The sequence below is a fragment of the Lynx rufus genome, unplaced genomic scaffold (genome assembly GCF_022079265.1).
Source record: "Lynx rufus isolate CCGP_SWC_20201006 ecotype Redwood Valley unplaced genomic scaffold, mLynRuf1.p SCAF_23, whole genome shotgun sequence".
Taxonomy (NCBI): Eukaryota; Metazoa; Chordata; class Mammalia; order Carnivora; family Felidae; genus Lynx; species Lynx rufus.
The window spans coordinates 12,042,865-12,060,142 of record NW_025814838.1 but is presented as its reverse complement, the minus strand read 5'-3'; the positions used below and the strand labels follow the sequence as shown (position 1 = coordinate 12,060,142).

General features: G+C 52.6%; 1 protein-coding gene across 3 annotated transcripts in view; it reads left to right on the top strand.

Annotated features, from left to right (window-relative positions):
• The window catches only part of ABCC1 (ATP binding cassette subfamily C member 1), a 138,624-nt gene extending 124,667 nt beyond the window's left edge, over window positions 1-13,957 (top strand). For all 3 annotated transcript variants that reach the window (XM_047087555.1, XM_047087554.1, XM_047087556.1), the window contains 8 exons: window positions 1,927-2,126; window positions 3,984-4,110; window positions 4,637-4,738; window positions 7,497-7,643; window positions 9,474-9,632; window positions 10,281-10,447; window positions 11,520-11,714; window positions 12,245-13,957. In XM_047087555.1, the coding sequence (XP_046943511.1) occupies window positions 1,927-2,126; window positions 3,984-4,110; window positions 4,637-4,738; window positions 7,497-7,643; window positions 9,474-9,632; window positions 10,281-10,447; window positions 11,520-11,714; window positions 12,245-12,353 (1,206 nt within the window). In that variant the 3' untranslated portion in view covers window positions 12,354-13,957. The remainder of the gene's footprint in view (window positions 1-1,926; window positions 2,127-3,983; window positions 4,111-4,636; window positions 4,739-7,496; window positions 7,644-9,473; window positions 9,633-10,280; window positions 10,448-11,519; window positions 11,715-12,244) is intronic.
• The last annotated feature ends 3,321 nt before the right edge of the window (window positions 13,958-17,278 follow it).

The following is a 17,278-nucleotide window of genomic DNA, read 5'->3' as shown; positions in this document are numbered from 1 at the left end:
AAAAGGGAAGCTAGCGGGACGCCTGGGTGGCTCAGTCGGTTGAGCGTCCAACTTCGGCCCAGGTCATGATCTCGCGGTTTGTGAGTTCGAGCCCCGCGTCGGGCTCTGTGCTGACAGCTCAGAGCCTGGAACCTGCTTCAGATTCTGTTTCCCTCTCTCTCTGCTCCTCCCCTGCTCACACGTTCTCTCTCAAAAATAAATAAAGATTGGGGCGCCTGGGTGGCGCAGTCGGTTAAGCATCCGACTTCAGCCAGGTCACGATCTCGCGGTCCGGGAGTTCGAGCCCCGCATCAGGCTCTGGGCTGATGGCTCAGAGCCTGGAGCCTGTTTCCGATTCTGTCTCCCTCTCTCTCTGCCCCTCCCCCGTTCATGCTCTGTCTCTCTCTGTCCCAAAAATAAATAAACGTTGGAAAAAAAAAAATTAAAAAAAAAATAAAGATTAAAAAAATTTAAAAAAAATAATAAAAGGGAAGCTAGCTAATAGTTCTTTTTTTTAAAAGACTGAGTTTAGGGGCTCCTGGATGGCTTTAGCTCGGGTCATCATCTTGCGGTTCATGAGTTCGAGCCGCGTGTTGGGCCCCCTGCTGTCCGCACAAAGCCCACTTCAGATACTCTGTCCTTCTCTCACTGCCCCTCCCCCACTTGTCCTCTCTCGAAAATAAATAAAATATTTTTAAAAATTAAAAATAAGTAAGCAAACAACAATTTAAAGACAAATACATCTCAGGGTAGCTTTCTACAGTAAATAAAGTGGAGTAGGTTGAGCAGGGAAAATACTTGAGAATGATTTCCATCCGGGATGTTTAGAAAGAAAGCCGGGGAGAGGAACCCTCCCAGGGCAGATGCCGCGGGGCCGAGGCATCAGGGTTTTGTTCAAGGCCGAGAGGCTCGGGAGCAGAGCGGGCATCTGGCCTACCCTCGGGACTGGCAGAGCAACCATCGTGGGCCTGCCCTGGCTGGCGTGGTGCTGGGTTAGCTTACAGAGTTTCCAGGACCCAGAAGGCTGCCCAGGTGTGGGTTCAGGTGACCACACACGCTGCCGTCCAGGAAGCAGCTGCTAAACTCGGAGCCCCGTCCGACTCCGCCATTATGTTCACTGTTCTCTGTGGAAGGTCTCTGCTCCCACAAGGGCCCCAGGAGGCGGGGAGGCCATGTCCCTAACCACCCTTTGTTCCCTGTCTTGTTCATTTGTCTGGCTGTGTCGCTTGTGAAACACCTGCCTTCGCATTACGTGCCACCTCCAGAATGGGGAACCTCAGTCTCCCCAGTCCTGTTTGTACAGACGAGGAAACTAAGGCCGTGAGAACTAAATGTCCTCGCGTGACCAGTCTGTCATCTAAGGGCGGGTCCTCGAAGCTTCCAGGGCGCGATTTGCTTTGCTTTTGTTCCATCTGCCCTGGTTAGGGCAGGAGCAGAGCCGATGGGGTGACTGCCCGCGGGGACAGGTGGAGGCCAAAGGGCACGCTGCTGGGTCCAGAAAACCCTAGAGGTCTGTGGCTTGAGAGAGGCAGGACAGTGCTGGGGTTCACCCTTGACAGCCGGCTTCTCCGAGTCCACTCGGCCACTTGTCGCCTGAGGGGGAAGAGGTCAGCGAGCTTCTTTGTGCCTGGGTTTACTGACTGTGCAAATGAGCACCAACTCCTGTTTGGTGACGATGAAATGAGCCGATTCTGTGGAAGGACTTCAAACTGTGCTAGGGTAGTCGGCTCCCGTGAGCCTGAGCTGCTGGCATTATGTGGTCGCTGTCGTCATTCTGTTGTGCTGGCATCGGGTGAGCAGAGACGCCTGTTAAAAAGCAGCCCAGCTCCGCCATCTTGCCTCCCGGAGGTGCCGTGTGTGTCCAGGCTTTGTCCAGCGCGGCCCTGGTGGGGGGTGGGTGGCATGGGAGGGGCTTTGCCAGCTCCCTGGTCCGTTCTCTTCCCCTAGAGGTTCTACGTGGCCTCGTCCCGGCAGCTGAAACGCCTCGAATCCGTCAGCCGCTCCCCAGTGTATTCCCACTTCAACGAGACCCTGCTGGGGGTCAGCGTCATCCGCGCCTTCGAGGAACAGGAGCGCTTCATCCGCCAGAGCGACCTGAAGGTGGACGAGAACCAGAAGGCCTATTACCCCAGCATCGTGGCCAACAGGTGGGCACCCGAGGCCCGCGGGAGGAGGTGAAGGAAGCCTTAGTTCCTGGAGGAGGGCCTCACACACGGGATGGTTAGACTTGGTGGGGGCGGGAAGGGACAGAATAACATTCAAGGCAGACAGGAGCACTGGCAGCTTGAAGCACAGGCACTCCGGTGGCACTGAGGAACAACAGGGAGCAAGATTTTCTGGAGTCAGAAAATACTGCAGGAACTATCCGTTCGCTGTGGTCCTGACGGTACGAGGTCATCGGTGACAGGCAGACTCAGCTGGTATTTTTGTGGCCTGGTTGTCAGCTGACAGGGGTGATCACCCACCACCCCTGTATAATGAGCTTTGGAAGCTGTTCACCAACCTGAGGTTGGACCACGTGAAATGGCCATGATGAAAAAAGCATCCGTCCCAAAGAAGGGACAGGAGTTCGCTACTTGTCGACTAAATTCAGAAAAGTATCTGACTTATCCCTAAAAGAATATTCTCCTCACTCATGTCCTGATACGTTTTTTGAGATGTGGGATAGGAAATTCTGGAGAGGGGTGACTCACCCTGGGAGCAACGTGTCGTAACCAACTGTTGCCCCGTCGTACACAATATAATCCCAGAAGGTAAGACTGGGTGGGGAGACCATGAATCACTGGAGACCTGACCTTCCCCTGCAGAATCGTCAGGGAGTTTCTCAAATTTGGGTCTGTTTTTAGGATAAGCTCACACCCAGGAAGATCAGTCATGTGAATCTTTTTAAAATTTTTCTTTTTCGGGGCGCCCAGGTGGCTCACTTGGTTTTGCATCTGACTTCGGCTCAGGTCACGATCTCGTGGTTCATGAGTTCGAGCCCCGTTCAAACCCACTTTGGGTTCTGTGTCCCCATTCTCTCACTGCCCCTTCCCTGCTAATACTCTCGCTCACTCTATCTCTCAAAAATAAATAAATGTTAAAATTTTTTTTAATAAAAAAAATAAATTTTTTTTATGTTATTTATTTATTTATTTATTTAGAGAGAAAGAGAGAGTGTGAGCAAGGGAGGGGCAGAGAGAGAGGGAGACACAGAATCGGAAGCAGGCTTCAGGCTCTGAGTTGTCAGCACAGAGCCCGACGTGGGGCCTGAACCCACAAACCGTGAGATCATGACCTGAGCCGAAGTTAGACGCTCAACTGACTGAGCCACCCAGGCACCCCCAGTCACACGAATCTTAAGGGCTGTAGTGGAAATAAGATCAACAGCACCATTTCCCTAAAATGTTTTACACCTTAATCACTAATATTCCTAACGCTTGGAGGTACGCTAGGGAAGTTCGCTTAAAACCAATAATGTTATCTGTTTATATTCCAAGAGGTAAGACAATGTATTCTAACATTTCTAAAAGGAGGGTGATCTAGGAACATTACAGCTACATTGAAAATAGTATTTCATTTCTCACTCTCCCTTCCCCCTTCTGCCAAGAAAAGGTTATTTTTACAACAGTGCTGCCTCTTACAGTTGATGACTTCTTAGTATTTAGGAACTTTCCTGGACCTGTCTTTGCAGATGGGTGTACATGGGTATGTTATAAAGGTTTCCGTAAAAAAAAAAGTTGGTTCTTAAAAAGGCAAGCTTTAGCTTCCCGGGAAGGCTCCTTCTGGAGAACTCCGTTTCAGTCCCCCGGGGTTGCGAGATCGATGAGGAATTAGTGAGACCGTGTCCCTTTGGCTCTCCTTCCCCCGTGAGAGGACAGATTGAAGGCCTGTCTCGGGAGCTCTCGGGGAATTCTTTCCATTAGCAAAGTGCCTCCCTCCTTCCCCGGCTTGAGCCAGAAACCAAATCTCTGACGAGCCAACTCCTGGTGTGTCTGTCCATCTGCCTGTGTGTCTGTGAGCAGGTGGCTGGCCGTGCGGCTGGAGTGCGTAGGCAACTGCATCGTCCTGTTTGCTGCCCTGTTCGCCGTGATCTCCAGGCACAGTCTCAGCGCCGGCTTAGTGGGCCTCTCGGTGTCCTACTCACTGCAGGTAAGACAGGTGCCCCCAGCTGCATTCTCTTACGGTTGTCAGGGTCTCGGGCCTTTGCTTTGAATCCCCGCAGGAGCTGGGGGAGAGGTGAGGGGCCAAGCGGCGTTTGAGAAGCCCAGTGACCCGCTGGTGCTGGAGGGAGATGAGACACAGGGCCGGGATTCCCCCGTCAGTCAAGGAAAGCCCTTGATGAACCAAGAGGATGCCTCCGGCGACAGGATAAATGCTCTTCATTCTATCACTTTATCTCTCATTCCGGCTTTAGCCACATTGCCCAAATTTTGATACATTGGGTTTTCCCTGATTACCATCTTGTTGGAAATCTTTTCTGATGCCCTTTCTGATTGCTTGTGTGGCCCAGGGGTTATTTTGAGACGTGCTTGCCTAAGAGGTGCGGTCTGGCGACGGCGGTACGTGAGGCTGGTACCTTTCTTACCTCAAAAAATTGCGTAATTCGTAATCACTTGCTGAAGATAAAGCAGCCTCTGCTCACCCCAGAAGCTCCACGTGACCCTTCTGTGCACAGGTCACCACGTACTTGAACTGGCTGGTTCGCATGTCGTCCGAGTTGGAGACCAACATCGTGGCCGTGGAGAGACTGAAGGAATATTCGGAAACGGAGAAGGAGGTAAAGCCGGCCCCTGGCCTGCCCTCGCCTGCCCTCACCTGACCTCATCAGCGCCACCTGGGTGCCTTCAACAGACAACCCCTATTCAGCGAAAATTGTCTTTTGTTCTTTGTTACATATCTGTATGAGGGACTTGTGTGGTGCAGAATGAGACGAGTTTCATCGTCACGTTTAAAAATTAAATATCAGTGGGCACCTGGGTGGCTCAGTCGGTTGAGCGTCCGACTTCAGCTCAGGTCACGATCTCGCAGTCCGCGAGTTCGAGCCCCGCGTCGGGCTCTGGGCTGATGGCTCAGAGCCTGGAGCCTGCTTCTGATTCTGTGTCTCCCTCTCTCTCGGCCCCTCCCCCGTTCATGCTGTGTCTCTCTCTGTCTCAAAAATAAATAAACGTTAAAAAAAAATTTAAAAAAAAAAAAAATTAAATATCAGTTGATTCAAAGCCCTGAAAGTCAACAGCAAGAGAGTCAGTACATGGATGTTGTAAAAATCATGACCGAAGTTTGGGGAACCCGGCAGTTGTTTGACCCAAGTCCCCATTTTATAGATGGAGGAGAGGGTCGCCTGGGGAGGGACAGTGACTGATCCAAGGTCACACGTGGTCAGGGTAGGACCCAAGTGTCCAGACATCAGTGCCACATTGCCCCTAGAAAGTGCCGTTTTCTGTCTACACACTGTCACTGGTGGCATTGGCAGTGATCATGGTGATAATACCAGTGGATCCCCTCATCGCCCCCACCACCAGTAATATTAGGGACACATATTGGGCCCTCGGGAGCTGTCAGCCCTGTCCTACACATTTTACATAGAGTAATTCATATAATTTACGTAGAGTAATTCGTGTAATCTTTATGTAGCCTTATAGCTCATGTTCTGTCATGATCCCCATTTTACGCATCAGGAAACTAAGACACAGGGTTAAGTTACTTTGCTCAAGGTTACGTGGCCATTGGCACACAGTGCCTCCCAAGAAAATGCCCCGTCCTTAAGACTCTGACACAGGTGAACCAGGTCCCGCTTCATGGGAGAGCATTATTCAGAATGGTGTGAGCGCCCCCTGTGGAAATAAGAGTGTATTACACAGGGGTTTTCGCGCTCAACATCGAATTTATTTTTTTAGTTTTTAAGATCTAATTCACATGGCCTGCAGTTCACTGTGCATGAAGTATGAAATTAAATTTATTTTTTTTAATTTCTGGATGTTTGTTTATTTGTTTTGAGAGAGAGAGAGAGAGAAACAGAGCCCAAGCAGGGGAAGGACAGAGAGAGAGGGGGAGAGACAGAATCCTAAGCCAGCTCTGTGCTGTCAGCTCAGTCTCCCGAACCATGAGATGACCTGAGCTGAAACCAAGAGTCAGACCCTTAACCTACTGAGCCACCCAGGTGCCCCGAAATTAAATTTATTTAAAAAAATTTTTTTACTTCTTTTAATTACTTCCTTTTTTAATTTCTCAAATAAGAACATACTTGAAAAATACAAAAGAATGTAAAGATCCAGGGTCTTAGCACTACTCAAAATATGTATTTATAAAATTTTTTTTTTCAACGTTTTTTATTTATTTTTGGGACAGAGAGAGACAGAGCATGAACGGGGGAGGGGCAGAGAGAGAGGGAGACACAGAATCGGAAACAGGCTCCAGGCTCTGAGCCATCAGCCCAGAGCCTGACGCGGGGCTCGAACTCACGGACTGCGAGATTGTGACCTGGCTGAAGTCGGACGCTTAACCGACTGTGCCACCCAGGCGCCCCAAAATATGTATTTATATAGAATATATTTTCACAGTTAGGAAGTTCCACCCACCTCTCTCTCCAGTGCCCTCCGTGTTCTTACAGCGTATCCCCTGCATTATACATAAATTTGTGAAAGGGGACTGTGCTTGTTGTAAATGAAAATTAATGTAACAGGCTTATGGGGGAGAAAGGATGAAAGTTCTCTCTTGCTGTGCCCTCCATTCCTCAGCTCCCCCAAAGGTAGCCTCCAGCCTGGCCCGGAGCACATCCAGTTGTAGAGCTCAGGAAATGCTGAACTGAACCTAAGAAGCTTTTCAGAAATAGGGGCTGTGTGACTCTGGGCAAGTTACTGACCCTCTCTGTGTTTCAGTTTCCTCATGTGTAAACTGGGGGTAATGAAAGGACCCCTCTCATGGGATTGTAGTGAGGATGAAGTGAGGTCATGGGACCGTGATCTTTCTCATTGGCCATTGCTGCATAGTTGGTGTCCCGATGTAGAAGGCATTCAGACTGACACCTCTGCCCTGTGTCTGACCAGAGAAGACCACTCGCTTATTGGTACAGTCCACAAATACTCGTGGAGTCCCTACTGTGTGCCTGGAGTTTGACAGCGAGCAGGGAAAGAACCTGTCCTGGCAGAGATGTTCCAGGGGGCGTGGGTGACAGAATAAGCGAATTAATGCACACCTGCGGTGCTAGGAGGTGCCCGGTGGTCTGGAGGAGAGCGAAGCAGGGAAGGGGATGGAGGGCACAGAGGCAGGGGGTGGTCTGAATTGGCGGAAGATCTGCAGCATGCCAGGGAGCGCACGAGAGGGTAGTTTGGGAAAGAGCATTCCAGACAGGGGCACCTGCAGGTGAAAGGCCCAGCAGCGAGGTACGCAGGTGTGTTTGAGAGGTAGTGCAGCCCCGTGGGGAGCCGAGTGAGCAAGAGGGAGGGAGATGAGGTCAGAGGGGACCTGCAGGTCACCTACAGCCTTGGGTCACATGGGACTGAAGATCCCTTACCGCCACCCCCCACCCCCGATCACAGGCTCCCTGGCAAATCCCCGAGACGGCTCCGCCCAGCACCTGGCCTCAGGTTGGCCGAGTAGAATTCCGAGACTACGGCCTGCGTTACCGGGAAAACCTGGACTTGGTTCTCAAGCACATTAACGTCACCATCGATGGAGGGGAGAAGGTGGGTGTACCTTGTTTCCCCCATCCGTTCACAGTGGGGCAGGCGAAACCAGGTGCCTCATTCCCCCAGTTTATCATGGCCCTGGACCGTGGGGGTGGGGCTTGTGGAGGTAAAAGCTGCTCAGTGTCCCAGGTGTGTTGCATACTGTTGACCGGGTACCAAATGAGGCCCACCTGTGTGTTTTCGGGGGTAAGAAATCTGGGTATGTTGAAAATTAAGAAAAATCTGGTGTGCCTTCTGTAAAGATCCACTTCCTGCTTTTCTTGAAAGATCAGAACATGAAAAAAAAAAGGGGGGGGGCGCCTGGGTGGCTCAGTCGGCTAAGCGTCCGACTTCGGCTCAGGTCATGATCTCACGGTCCGTGAGTTCGAACCCCGCGTCGGGCTCTGTGCTGACAGCTCAGAGCCTGGAGCCCCTTTCAGATTCTGTGTCTCCTCTCTCTGTCCCTCCTCCGTTCATGCTCTGTCTCTCTCTGTCTCAGAAAAAATAAATAAACATTTAAAAAAAAAAAAAGATCAGAACATGTAGCAACACTGGGCTTACACTCCCTGCCTGGCTTTTTCTAGACCAGACAAGAGCTTCTCAGCTCACCCTGTCCCTCCCTGTCTCACTTGTGTGCCTAGCTGTCCCCTGCAGGCATTCAGGTTTGCCAGCTCTACAATAGGAAGATGCTGTCATCACTAGTAGGGATGGCTCGATGAACATGTGAGGGTGTCAGAAGTTTGGAATGTACCCCTGGTCCCAGGCTGCTCCTGTAAGACGTCCTTGCCCTGAGACCTTTAGACCCTCCTCAGGAATCAGACTTGAGGGTCTTCCTGGTCACCTGCCATGGGACAGTGTTTCCTTCATCTCTAAACATGTGTGTGTGTTAAGCCGTTCCTGCTGCGAGGCTCAGAACGTTTTATTCCCGTGAGATAATTTCTCTAAGAACAAGGGGAAGAATAGAGTGGGTGGTGTTCTCACTGAGGCTTTATGGTTTGTGTTGTATCATGAGACTCTCCTCTGTGACATTTTTGTTAGAGGTTGGAGGAAGCCTGCCTTTCAAGAGCCCAGATGAGAAGGCAAGAGTTGTAACTGGGTGTCAGGAATGTCCGTCATTGGCCACTGAACAGGGAGACCGGTCCTATCCATAACCTCTTTTTTGCTCATGCAGCTGGGGTCGAGGGGAGAAGGTGTGGCGTGCAGGGGGATTTGCTTGAATCTTTGAGATATTTCAGCAGCTCGGGATGGGAAACTCACCATCAAAGGACTGAAAAACAGTAGGGGGAAAATACCTGATTACCAGTATTTTCGAGAGTTGAAAACAAATGGGGCTTTATGGAAAACCCCTTCTGCCTGGGCCCTCTTTGGAGATCTGTGCTCAATTATCAAAAGAAGTGATTATAATTTTAACTTATAAAAAGAGCTGACAAAGAGAAGGAAGTCCCCTTTTTAATTTATTTATTTTGACAGAGCACGAGCTGGGGAGGGGCAGAGAGGTAGGGGGTCAGACATCCAAAGCAGGCAGTGCACTGACAGCAGAGAGCTCGATGCAGGGCTCAGACTCGTGATCTGCAAGATCATAACCTGAGCCAAAGTCAGATGCTTAATCGACTGAGCCACCCAGGCGCCCCGAGACAGAAGTCCTTCTTCACCCTTGGCCGAAACAGCCCCTGAAGGAATGTCCCTGGGAAGCTACTGATGGGGAGGGCTTTGGGAGACACTGGGTCGACCAGGTGACTGAACTGCTCTAGGGTGGATACCTGAAATGCGGGCCCCCTGGGGGAGGGCAAGAGGTAACCCCCAGATACCAGCCTTCCTGCCTTACCCTGGGCCCTTCCTGCCCCACAGGTTGGCATCGTGGGGCGGACAGGAGCTGGGAAGTCATCCCTGACCCTGGGCTTGTTTCGGATCAACGAGTCGGCTGAGGGAGAGATCATTATCGACGACATCAACATAGCCAAGATTGGCCTACATGATCTGCGCTTCAGGATCACCATTATCCCACAGGTGGGGTGTGGTGTGCCGAGGGCGTCAGTGGGGCACCCTGAAAGCTTACGTAGGTATATTTTCAGGACAAATGTAAATGTGTTCCTATTTTGTTATTTTCATCGAAACCATACTGTTTCTTTGCCACTGAATCTCCTCTTAGCATACAAATAACAGTGGGAATTAACTGGATATCATTTCTTCACTCCCGCTGGCTCCAGTCGGGACAAGAATAAGTCTCTCAAGAGCCAGGAGAGGAAAATGGATTTTCTAGATTGATTTCTGTAGGTGGTGATTCCCTAATGTGTTTACTTGTCACGTTATTTTCTCTAAGATTTTTTCTAAGACTGTACTTTGTAGGCAGGGAACAGGGAGGAATCCATGGCAGTTGATGATCAGGGATTACCCAGGCTGCTTCTCTCTTCTGGAAGGTTCCAGCACATTTGCATATTGAAGCCTCTGGAAAGTCTTACGACAAGAAATCTATTTTATTTCACTTAACCCAAGGTTTTCCAAACTATTTTCCCCCCATTATTAACGTCTCCAGAAAGGGTGATTCCAAGGAGCCCTGGGACCCTATCAGAAGTCTTCACACCCCACCCTTCTGCCTCATCCCTCCCCAGCATGACGTGAGCCTCACATGCCATCTGCCGTTTTCTCCCCGAACAGGACCCTGTTTTGTTTTCGGGTTCCCTGCGCATGAACCTGGACCCGTTCAGCCAGTACTCCGATGAAGAAGTCTGGACGTCCCTGGAGCTGGCTCACCTCAAGGACTTTGTGTCAGCCCTTCCCGATAAGCTGAACCACGAGTGTGCAGAAGGCGGGGAGAACCTGAGGTAGGCAGGCATGCGAGGCCCTGACCGGGTCTCCTCGGCTCAGCCTTGGTCCTTATGCATACGTGTCCGACCTGGGTTTGAGTCCCGGCTCTGCCACAGACAAGCCAATTTCTCTTAACCTCTTGGAGCCTCAGTTTCAGTATCTGTGAAATGGGTCTCAGTCCAGACTTACTTTTTACCATGAGCTATAACCGGGATGGCTAATATGGTTCCTTCCTTCCACCAGATTTATTCAATTGAGAGTGACTGTCGCTTGTTAAACTGTTGAAAAGCTTCTCTGTCAGTCGGTTAATAGCACTTTTCTGAGCCCTCTGAGTCCCCGCTCGCTGCCCCAGCTGCGTTGGCCCTTGTCCCAGGATCCACCCATGACCCAGCAACCAAAGTATTCACGTCTGGCACAACGGCAAACCAGAGTCCTGCTCCGATGTTATTAGTCAGTGGCTGGCTCAGTTGCCCATCTCTGTGGCCGCCAACCCCCAAGCCTCAGATGTGTTGAGCAGCGGCAGTGACCGTTCAGACACCTGGGGTGATCGGCCAGGCGGCTCTGCTGTTCGTGGCTCACTCCTCTGGCTGGGGGTCCGTGGGGGCAATTAGGGTCTGCTCCACGTGTCCTTCCTCCTTCAGCAGACCCGCCCAAGCACGTTGTCATGGTGACGGCAGAGGTGCAAGAGCGCACACACCCTGGTGTGCATTCCCGGTGCAAGCCTCTGCTGGCCTTATGTTTGCCCGCATGCCCTTGACCAAAGCAAGACACGTGGTTGAGTCCAGAGTCAACGGGGAGGGTCCTACAGAAGGCACGCATGTGGGGCCATCTTGTGACGTCACATCGCCCGCGTTGCCCTCGTCACATATTTTGGGTATCCCCTCCGAGTCCTGTGTCGAAAATGATCCTGAGCCCGCTTCTAGGTCAGCAGCAAGAATGTCCTGGCATCACCGACGTCTGCCGTGGGCGCAGGAGCGGGGAGTGGCAGTGCTCTCCTGGTGTCTCTTCTCTCTTCTCCCAGCCCGGGCCTGGGCTCAGGGTCAGGGGTGGTTGTGACACTCTGTCTCCTGCTCTTTGTCTCCGCTCAAGCGTTGGGCAGCGTCAGCTGGTGTGCCTGGCCCGGGCTCTGCTGAGGAAGACAAAGATCCTGGTCTTGGATGAGGCCACCGCGGCCGTGGACCTCGAAACCGATGACCTCATCCAGTCTACCATCCGGACGCAGTTTGACGACTGCACTGTCCTGACCATTGCTCACCGGCTCAACACCATCATGGACTACACAAGGTGATGCTTCTGGCATAGAAGGCCTGTCAGCCTTGGGATTTACCCGTTTGTACAGCCTCATCCCGTGTGTAGTCACAGCCCTCTCTTTACGCTGGGTGTTTCTGGCATCACTCCATTATTGATTGAATCAACATACGTGCGTGAAGTCCCTGCCGCATTCTTGGTCCTGTTCTAGGCACTGGGGACTCAGCAAGGAGGTATCAGAGAAGGAGCCTGCCTGAGGGACCTGATAGGTTAGTTGGGGGCTGTGTATGGATATAGACAGCAAACACAGCAACGAACAAAAGCTGATTGCTCCGGGAAGGAAATGTAAGAAGTGACAGCCGGTGATGAGCGTAAGCATCACAGGACTTAGACAGTGACAAGAGGAGGGATTGAGGACGGGCAGCCAGTTGGAAGGCTACTGCACCAGTCCTAACACGAGGCATTAGGGCCCTGACCCAAAGCAGGGAGTTGGTCATGTGGCTCTTGGGGGCCCAGAGTGCCAACTGTTTCCCTGTCCCTCATGTCTGTGTCCCCTCCTCTTGCAGGGTAATCGTCCTAGACAAAGGAGAAATCCGGGAGTGTGGCCACCCCTTGGACCTCCTGCAGGAGAGAGGTCTTTTCTACAGCATGGCCAAAGATGCTGGCCTGGTGTGAGCCCCAGAGCTGGTGCATCTGGTCGGAATTACAGGGCTGACAGGGCAGCATCCAGGGATGAGGCGCTGTTCTGGGGAACCCAAGCCTCCTGTCTACTGAAACCAAAAAGAAAAAACAAAAAACAGAAAACAAAAAAATGAAAACACACACAAAGCAGCCCGTCCGGCCCCCAACCTGGAACTGACCATGAAGCACCAGGAGAGACCCAGAGATGCAGCCCCCCCAAACACTCCCACCCTCACCTCCATTGCCCCTACAAGATGTACATACGTTCTCACGCCCCTGGGAGTGCACACTTGTGCTCTTGGTGCTTTGTTAGGAGGTTTGGTGGCCAGACAGCCGGAGAAATGGGTTTCGTAAAATATGCTAGTGACCAAATCCAGCCAACTGCCTCAGATCTCTCCAGCCAAAGTCTGTGGATTCCGTCTTTGAGAAGCTCACCGGCCCCCGACAGCTGCCCGTGGCGCCTCTGACGTCCTTCCTTGTCTGGCCCCTCCCAGAATGCTTTGTTTCCTCGGGGCTGCGGGTGGGAGGTGAGGGGCCTAGGAAGATCATTCTCACCCTCGGGCAGTACCTTGAGGGCCAGGGACTCTCCTGTCACCAACCGTCTGGTCTTCCAGGCGCTCAGACGCTAGGTACTGATGTCCCAGCCCCACTTCACTGGTACATGTGTCACACATGGGGCCAGCCTCCATCTCCATGGACTTCTCACTGACGGGACTCAGCAGGACTTGTGGGCTGTCTGGGCCCGGAGATCATCTCAGTGCTGACTCCCCAGCCTGGCTGCTCAGCTCCTTGTCCGCTCCAGTCTTCTCCCTGCTCTCCTTCCTCCCTCTTCCTACCCATTGCTAGAATGGCTCTACTTCTGTAGTCCCTGAGAGAGAAGATCTGCCAATGGTTATGAAGCGGTCAAGGTCAAGGGAGCACCAGGTACCTCCTAAGTGCAACGCGTTGGTACCTAAATGAGCCCTGTTGATTCCCCTCTGCGCCTCCGGGTATTTAGATTTCTTTTCTCGCCCTTGGCATCTGGTTAGCTTGAAGGTGGCAGTGTGGAGAACTCGACGTTTCATTACTGAGTCTCTTCCAGGATGAGAAAAGGACCCATTCACGAATATCAGTGACTGCTGCTTTTTCTTTCTTCTTTTTTTTTGTTCCTTCAAATGCTGCTCTAAGGAGAAAAACAGTCTCAAGACTTTAATTTCTTGGGAGGAAGGGTTAGCCAAGGAGCAGCATTCCCAGGGAATGGCCACGTCGGCCGGCTTCTGACAGCTGGTCCACGTGTTCCTGGAGGAGAACGGAGAAGCAGAGTCCTTCGAGGCCCGTCCTGTTTAGAGCTCTCAGGGAGCACGGTGAGACCCCAAAGCAGAGGAAGGTCACTGCTACTCCAAGATTCATACTTGCTATGAACTACGTTGCTGACTTCAAACCCAGAGAAGCATCTTTCTTTTAGGTGGAAATACATATTTATTTTTTTTGTAAGTTATACCATTCTTTCACACTAGATAAACCAAGTTTTTCTTGGGGATCTTTTTCTAACTTACACTGGAAACGTGAACATTTGCAAATAATTTGCAGTAAAAAAAAATATTTTGTTTCTTACTGAACAGTTGTCCTGTGTTCTTGGGGCGTTAACAGAGGCTTCAGCCCTGTCCTTCAGGAGTCAGGACTGGGTACCCTCTCGTCTGCTTCTCTTCGTTCTCTTTGGCACACCTGTCGTCTCCAGCGGGAGCTCTCGTCGGAAATGGGACCTTAGAGGTTAAGCAGGTGCAGTTTAGCGGGGAGTCAGCATGGCACAGTGGACAGAGGCTGGGTTTGAATCCCACCCTTGGATTCACTGGCCTTGTGACCCTGTGTGAGCCACTTGGTCTCTGTGCCTCGGCAGCCTCATCTGTAAGATGGGGCTGATCGTACCTGCCTCCTGGGATTGTGGAGACAAGCAGCAGTGTGTCTGATATGCACAACCCTGGTCAGGTTCTAAGACACAAGGAGGGTGAAAGTCCCATGTGGCCAAAATGACCCTAGAAAATCCCTTTGCATCAGGACAGGACAGGCTGTCCTGCAGTTAGCAAATTAGCCCTAAACTCTTAGGAAATGAACAAAAGGGTTTGTTTCTCACCCCTGTGTCTTGATGAGCGTCGGGTGCCTCTCTAGGGTCCCTGCCTTCCATGCGGCAGCTTAGTGATCCAGGCCCTTCTGGGCTTACGACATCACCTCTCGAGGCTGGCTTCCAGAGACCACAGCAGGGGAGGGGAAAGTGCGGGTGATGGACACCCATTTTTCAGTGTCTCAAACCAGAAGCCACACAAGTCAGCTCCACTCAGCCCGTTGGCCAGAATCAGTCCTACGGCCCCAACCACACTGCAAAAGAGGCTGGGAAGTGCAGGGGTGCGTAAGGGAGAGCGGTACCTCTCCCTGCAGTCACTCGCATGTTTTCTGGGGTTTGGATAGTGCGTGAGTGAGGCTGGCATGTTCGGTTTCTGAGTTTGAATTGGACGAGTTTCGATGGTGAAGAATTCCCTGTAGTTGGGGAGCAGGCCATTTCTGCTGCACCCTAAAACCGCACACCAAGTAAATGTGCAGAGGGAGCTTCCCGACCCTGCCGGTCTTCCCTCCGACATTGCTGTCCCTGGACTGACACCTTTGCCTCGCACGTCGTTGCGTTTAGGGACTGAAGCCTGAGTGTTCAGTACCGGGCTCCCGTCAGGGTGTTACCATTGGAAGGAGGTATTTATACGTGCCGGGTCGGGGCAGGGGTGGGGGGGTGTCGGTCTGAGAAGGGAGGTGTGCTCCTGTCTCCTGTCTCCGTGGAGCCTGACCCTGAATCACCAAAACCCCAAGCCGGGTCTGTTAAACAGGTATCTGAGCGTGTGCCTACGGGTGTGCTTTGTGAGACAACTGGGACTCCAGAGGGTCCCAGGCCTGAGTCAGAGCTCCTTCTGCTTTACGAAGAGAAGGCCGCAGGCCGCATTAACCCTGAAGAAGGTGGAAGCCAGAAACGCCAGGGTTGGGGCAGGGGCGCCTGCTCATCCAGGTATGGTCCGGGTGAGTGCTTTCCTAACGTGGAGGGAGACGGCACCTGCCGTGTGCCAGGCCCTGGGCTCAGTGCGGAGCGTTGCTCACACGGGAAGGGACCCCTGGGCCAGAGGGGAGCGGGCAGTGGACATGGTGCCTCCCAGTGTTGAGCTCTTGTCCGCCGTTCATTCTCACATCCCCGTGCGGGTCCTGCAGCTCATTCCAGAAAAACACTCCCAATCAGACCGCTTCTCTTCCCTCCCATTCCTGCCACGCTGGTCTCTCTCTCGTGTTCCTGTGACAGCCACCACCTCAGTGGTTTCCCTGCTTTTGCCCTGGCCGCCCCCTCCCTGCAGCAAGTCTGTAAAAAAATCACATCCCAACCCTCCTGCGGTCCCCATCTCGGCACCCACACACCCCACGTAATCTGGCTTCCCATGACCTCTGCCCGCAGCTCCCTTCTGGCCACCTCACTGGCCTCTCCAGCCACAAGTCACACTCTGCTGGTGTTCCAGGGTGCAGGATGCAGGCCCAAGGATGCAAGACCAAGAGGGTCTTGCCTCTTGCTGGTCCCTCCCTGGTGGTGGTGCAGTGGCTGCTCTGTGAGAGCAGGGGGTTGATCTGCTTATTCCCTGATGAATGGCCCACCACGGGCATGTAGCATGCATCCAAGTGGCTGGGTTCTCTGATCCAGGACAAGCCCTCTGTGCCGGGCCCTGAGCCAAGTGCGAAGTCATCGGGGACTCGAGAACTTGCCTTTCGGCACCCGTGGTTTCTTCCTTGGTACAGCTGGGATCATTATGTCCACCAGGCCAGGTGGGTGTGGGGATGGAAAAAGATCCAGGTAAAGCACCCAGCACCATAGCCGGTGATGATGTAGGATTCGTCGCTTTGTCCATCCGTCCGTCCGTCCATCCAGTCACGCAGGTGTCACTTACTAAGCACTCTCGTTTGCTGCACACCATGCCAGGTGCTGGGAGACACAGTGAAGACACATGAACAAATCCCTTGCCTCGAGAAGGAAAGGGGGGCCCTGGGGCACCTGGGGGGCTCAGTCGGTTCAGCATCCAACTCTTGATCTCAGCTCAGGTCATGATCTCACAGCTCATGAGTTCGAGCCCTGAGTTGGGCTCTGTGCATACTGACTGCGTGGAGTCTGCTTGGAGTTCTCTCTCCCTCTCTGCCCCTGCCCCACTTGTGCGCTCGCTCTCTTTCTCTCTCTCTCAAAATAAACCAAGAGGAAAAAAAAAAAGGAAAGGAGCCCTTTCCTTCGCTTCTGGTGGGATACCAGAGTGGAATTCAACTAGCAGCGAGCTGGTGTTTTAGAGTGAACGAAGTGTGCGAGAGGCAGTGTGGTACAGTGGATAGGACGTGAGCTCTGGAGCCCGGCCACCTGGGTTCGGATCCCTCCTTATGCTATCCCTCCTTATGCTATCTGTAAAAGGGGCCTCCTCAAAGCATCCTAGTAAGGGAATAATGATGGGACCTTCCTCCTCCCGTTGTAAGGGTTCCCTAGAAGGCTACGGCAGGCATTGGGGCAGGGCTTGGTAAGCGTTTGCAGTGACGGGACGGGACACAGGTGAAGGTAAGGGACCTACTGAGACCGGGACTGACCACAGAAGGTCTGTACATGGCTTTTCCTGCATCTGTGTCCCCACCCCCCCGAGCCTGTGGCAGGAGGACGGATGGCCTGGGTGGCCCCTGCAGGCCGGTCTCCAGGAAGCCGTGGTGTGGGCCCAACAACAGCCTCATTAGCGCTGGCTCCCCGGGAGCACGCTCCGCCTGCTGGCCAACCACCTCCCTCCATGAAAGAAGCCTTTGAATGACCCCCAGTGGGTTTGCCAAACACACAGCGGCTGCCTCTTTGGCCTGCGGTCGCTCTGCCCGGACATCAGGGGGCTCTGTTCCAAGTA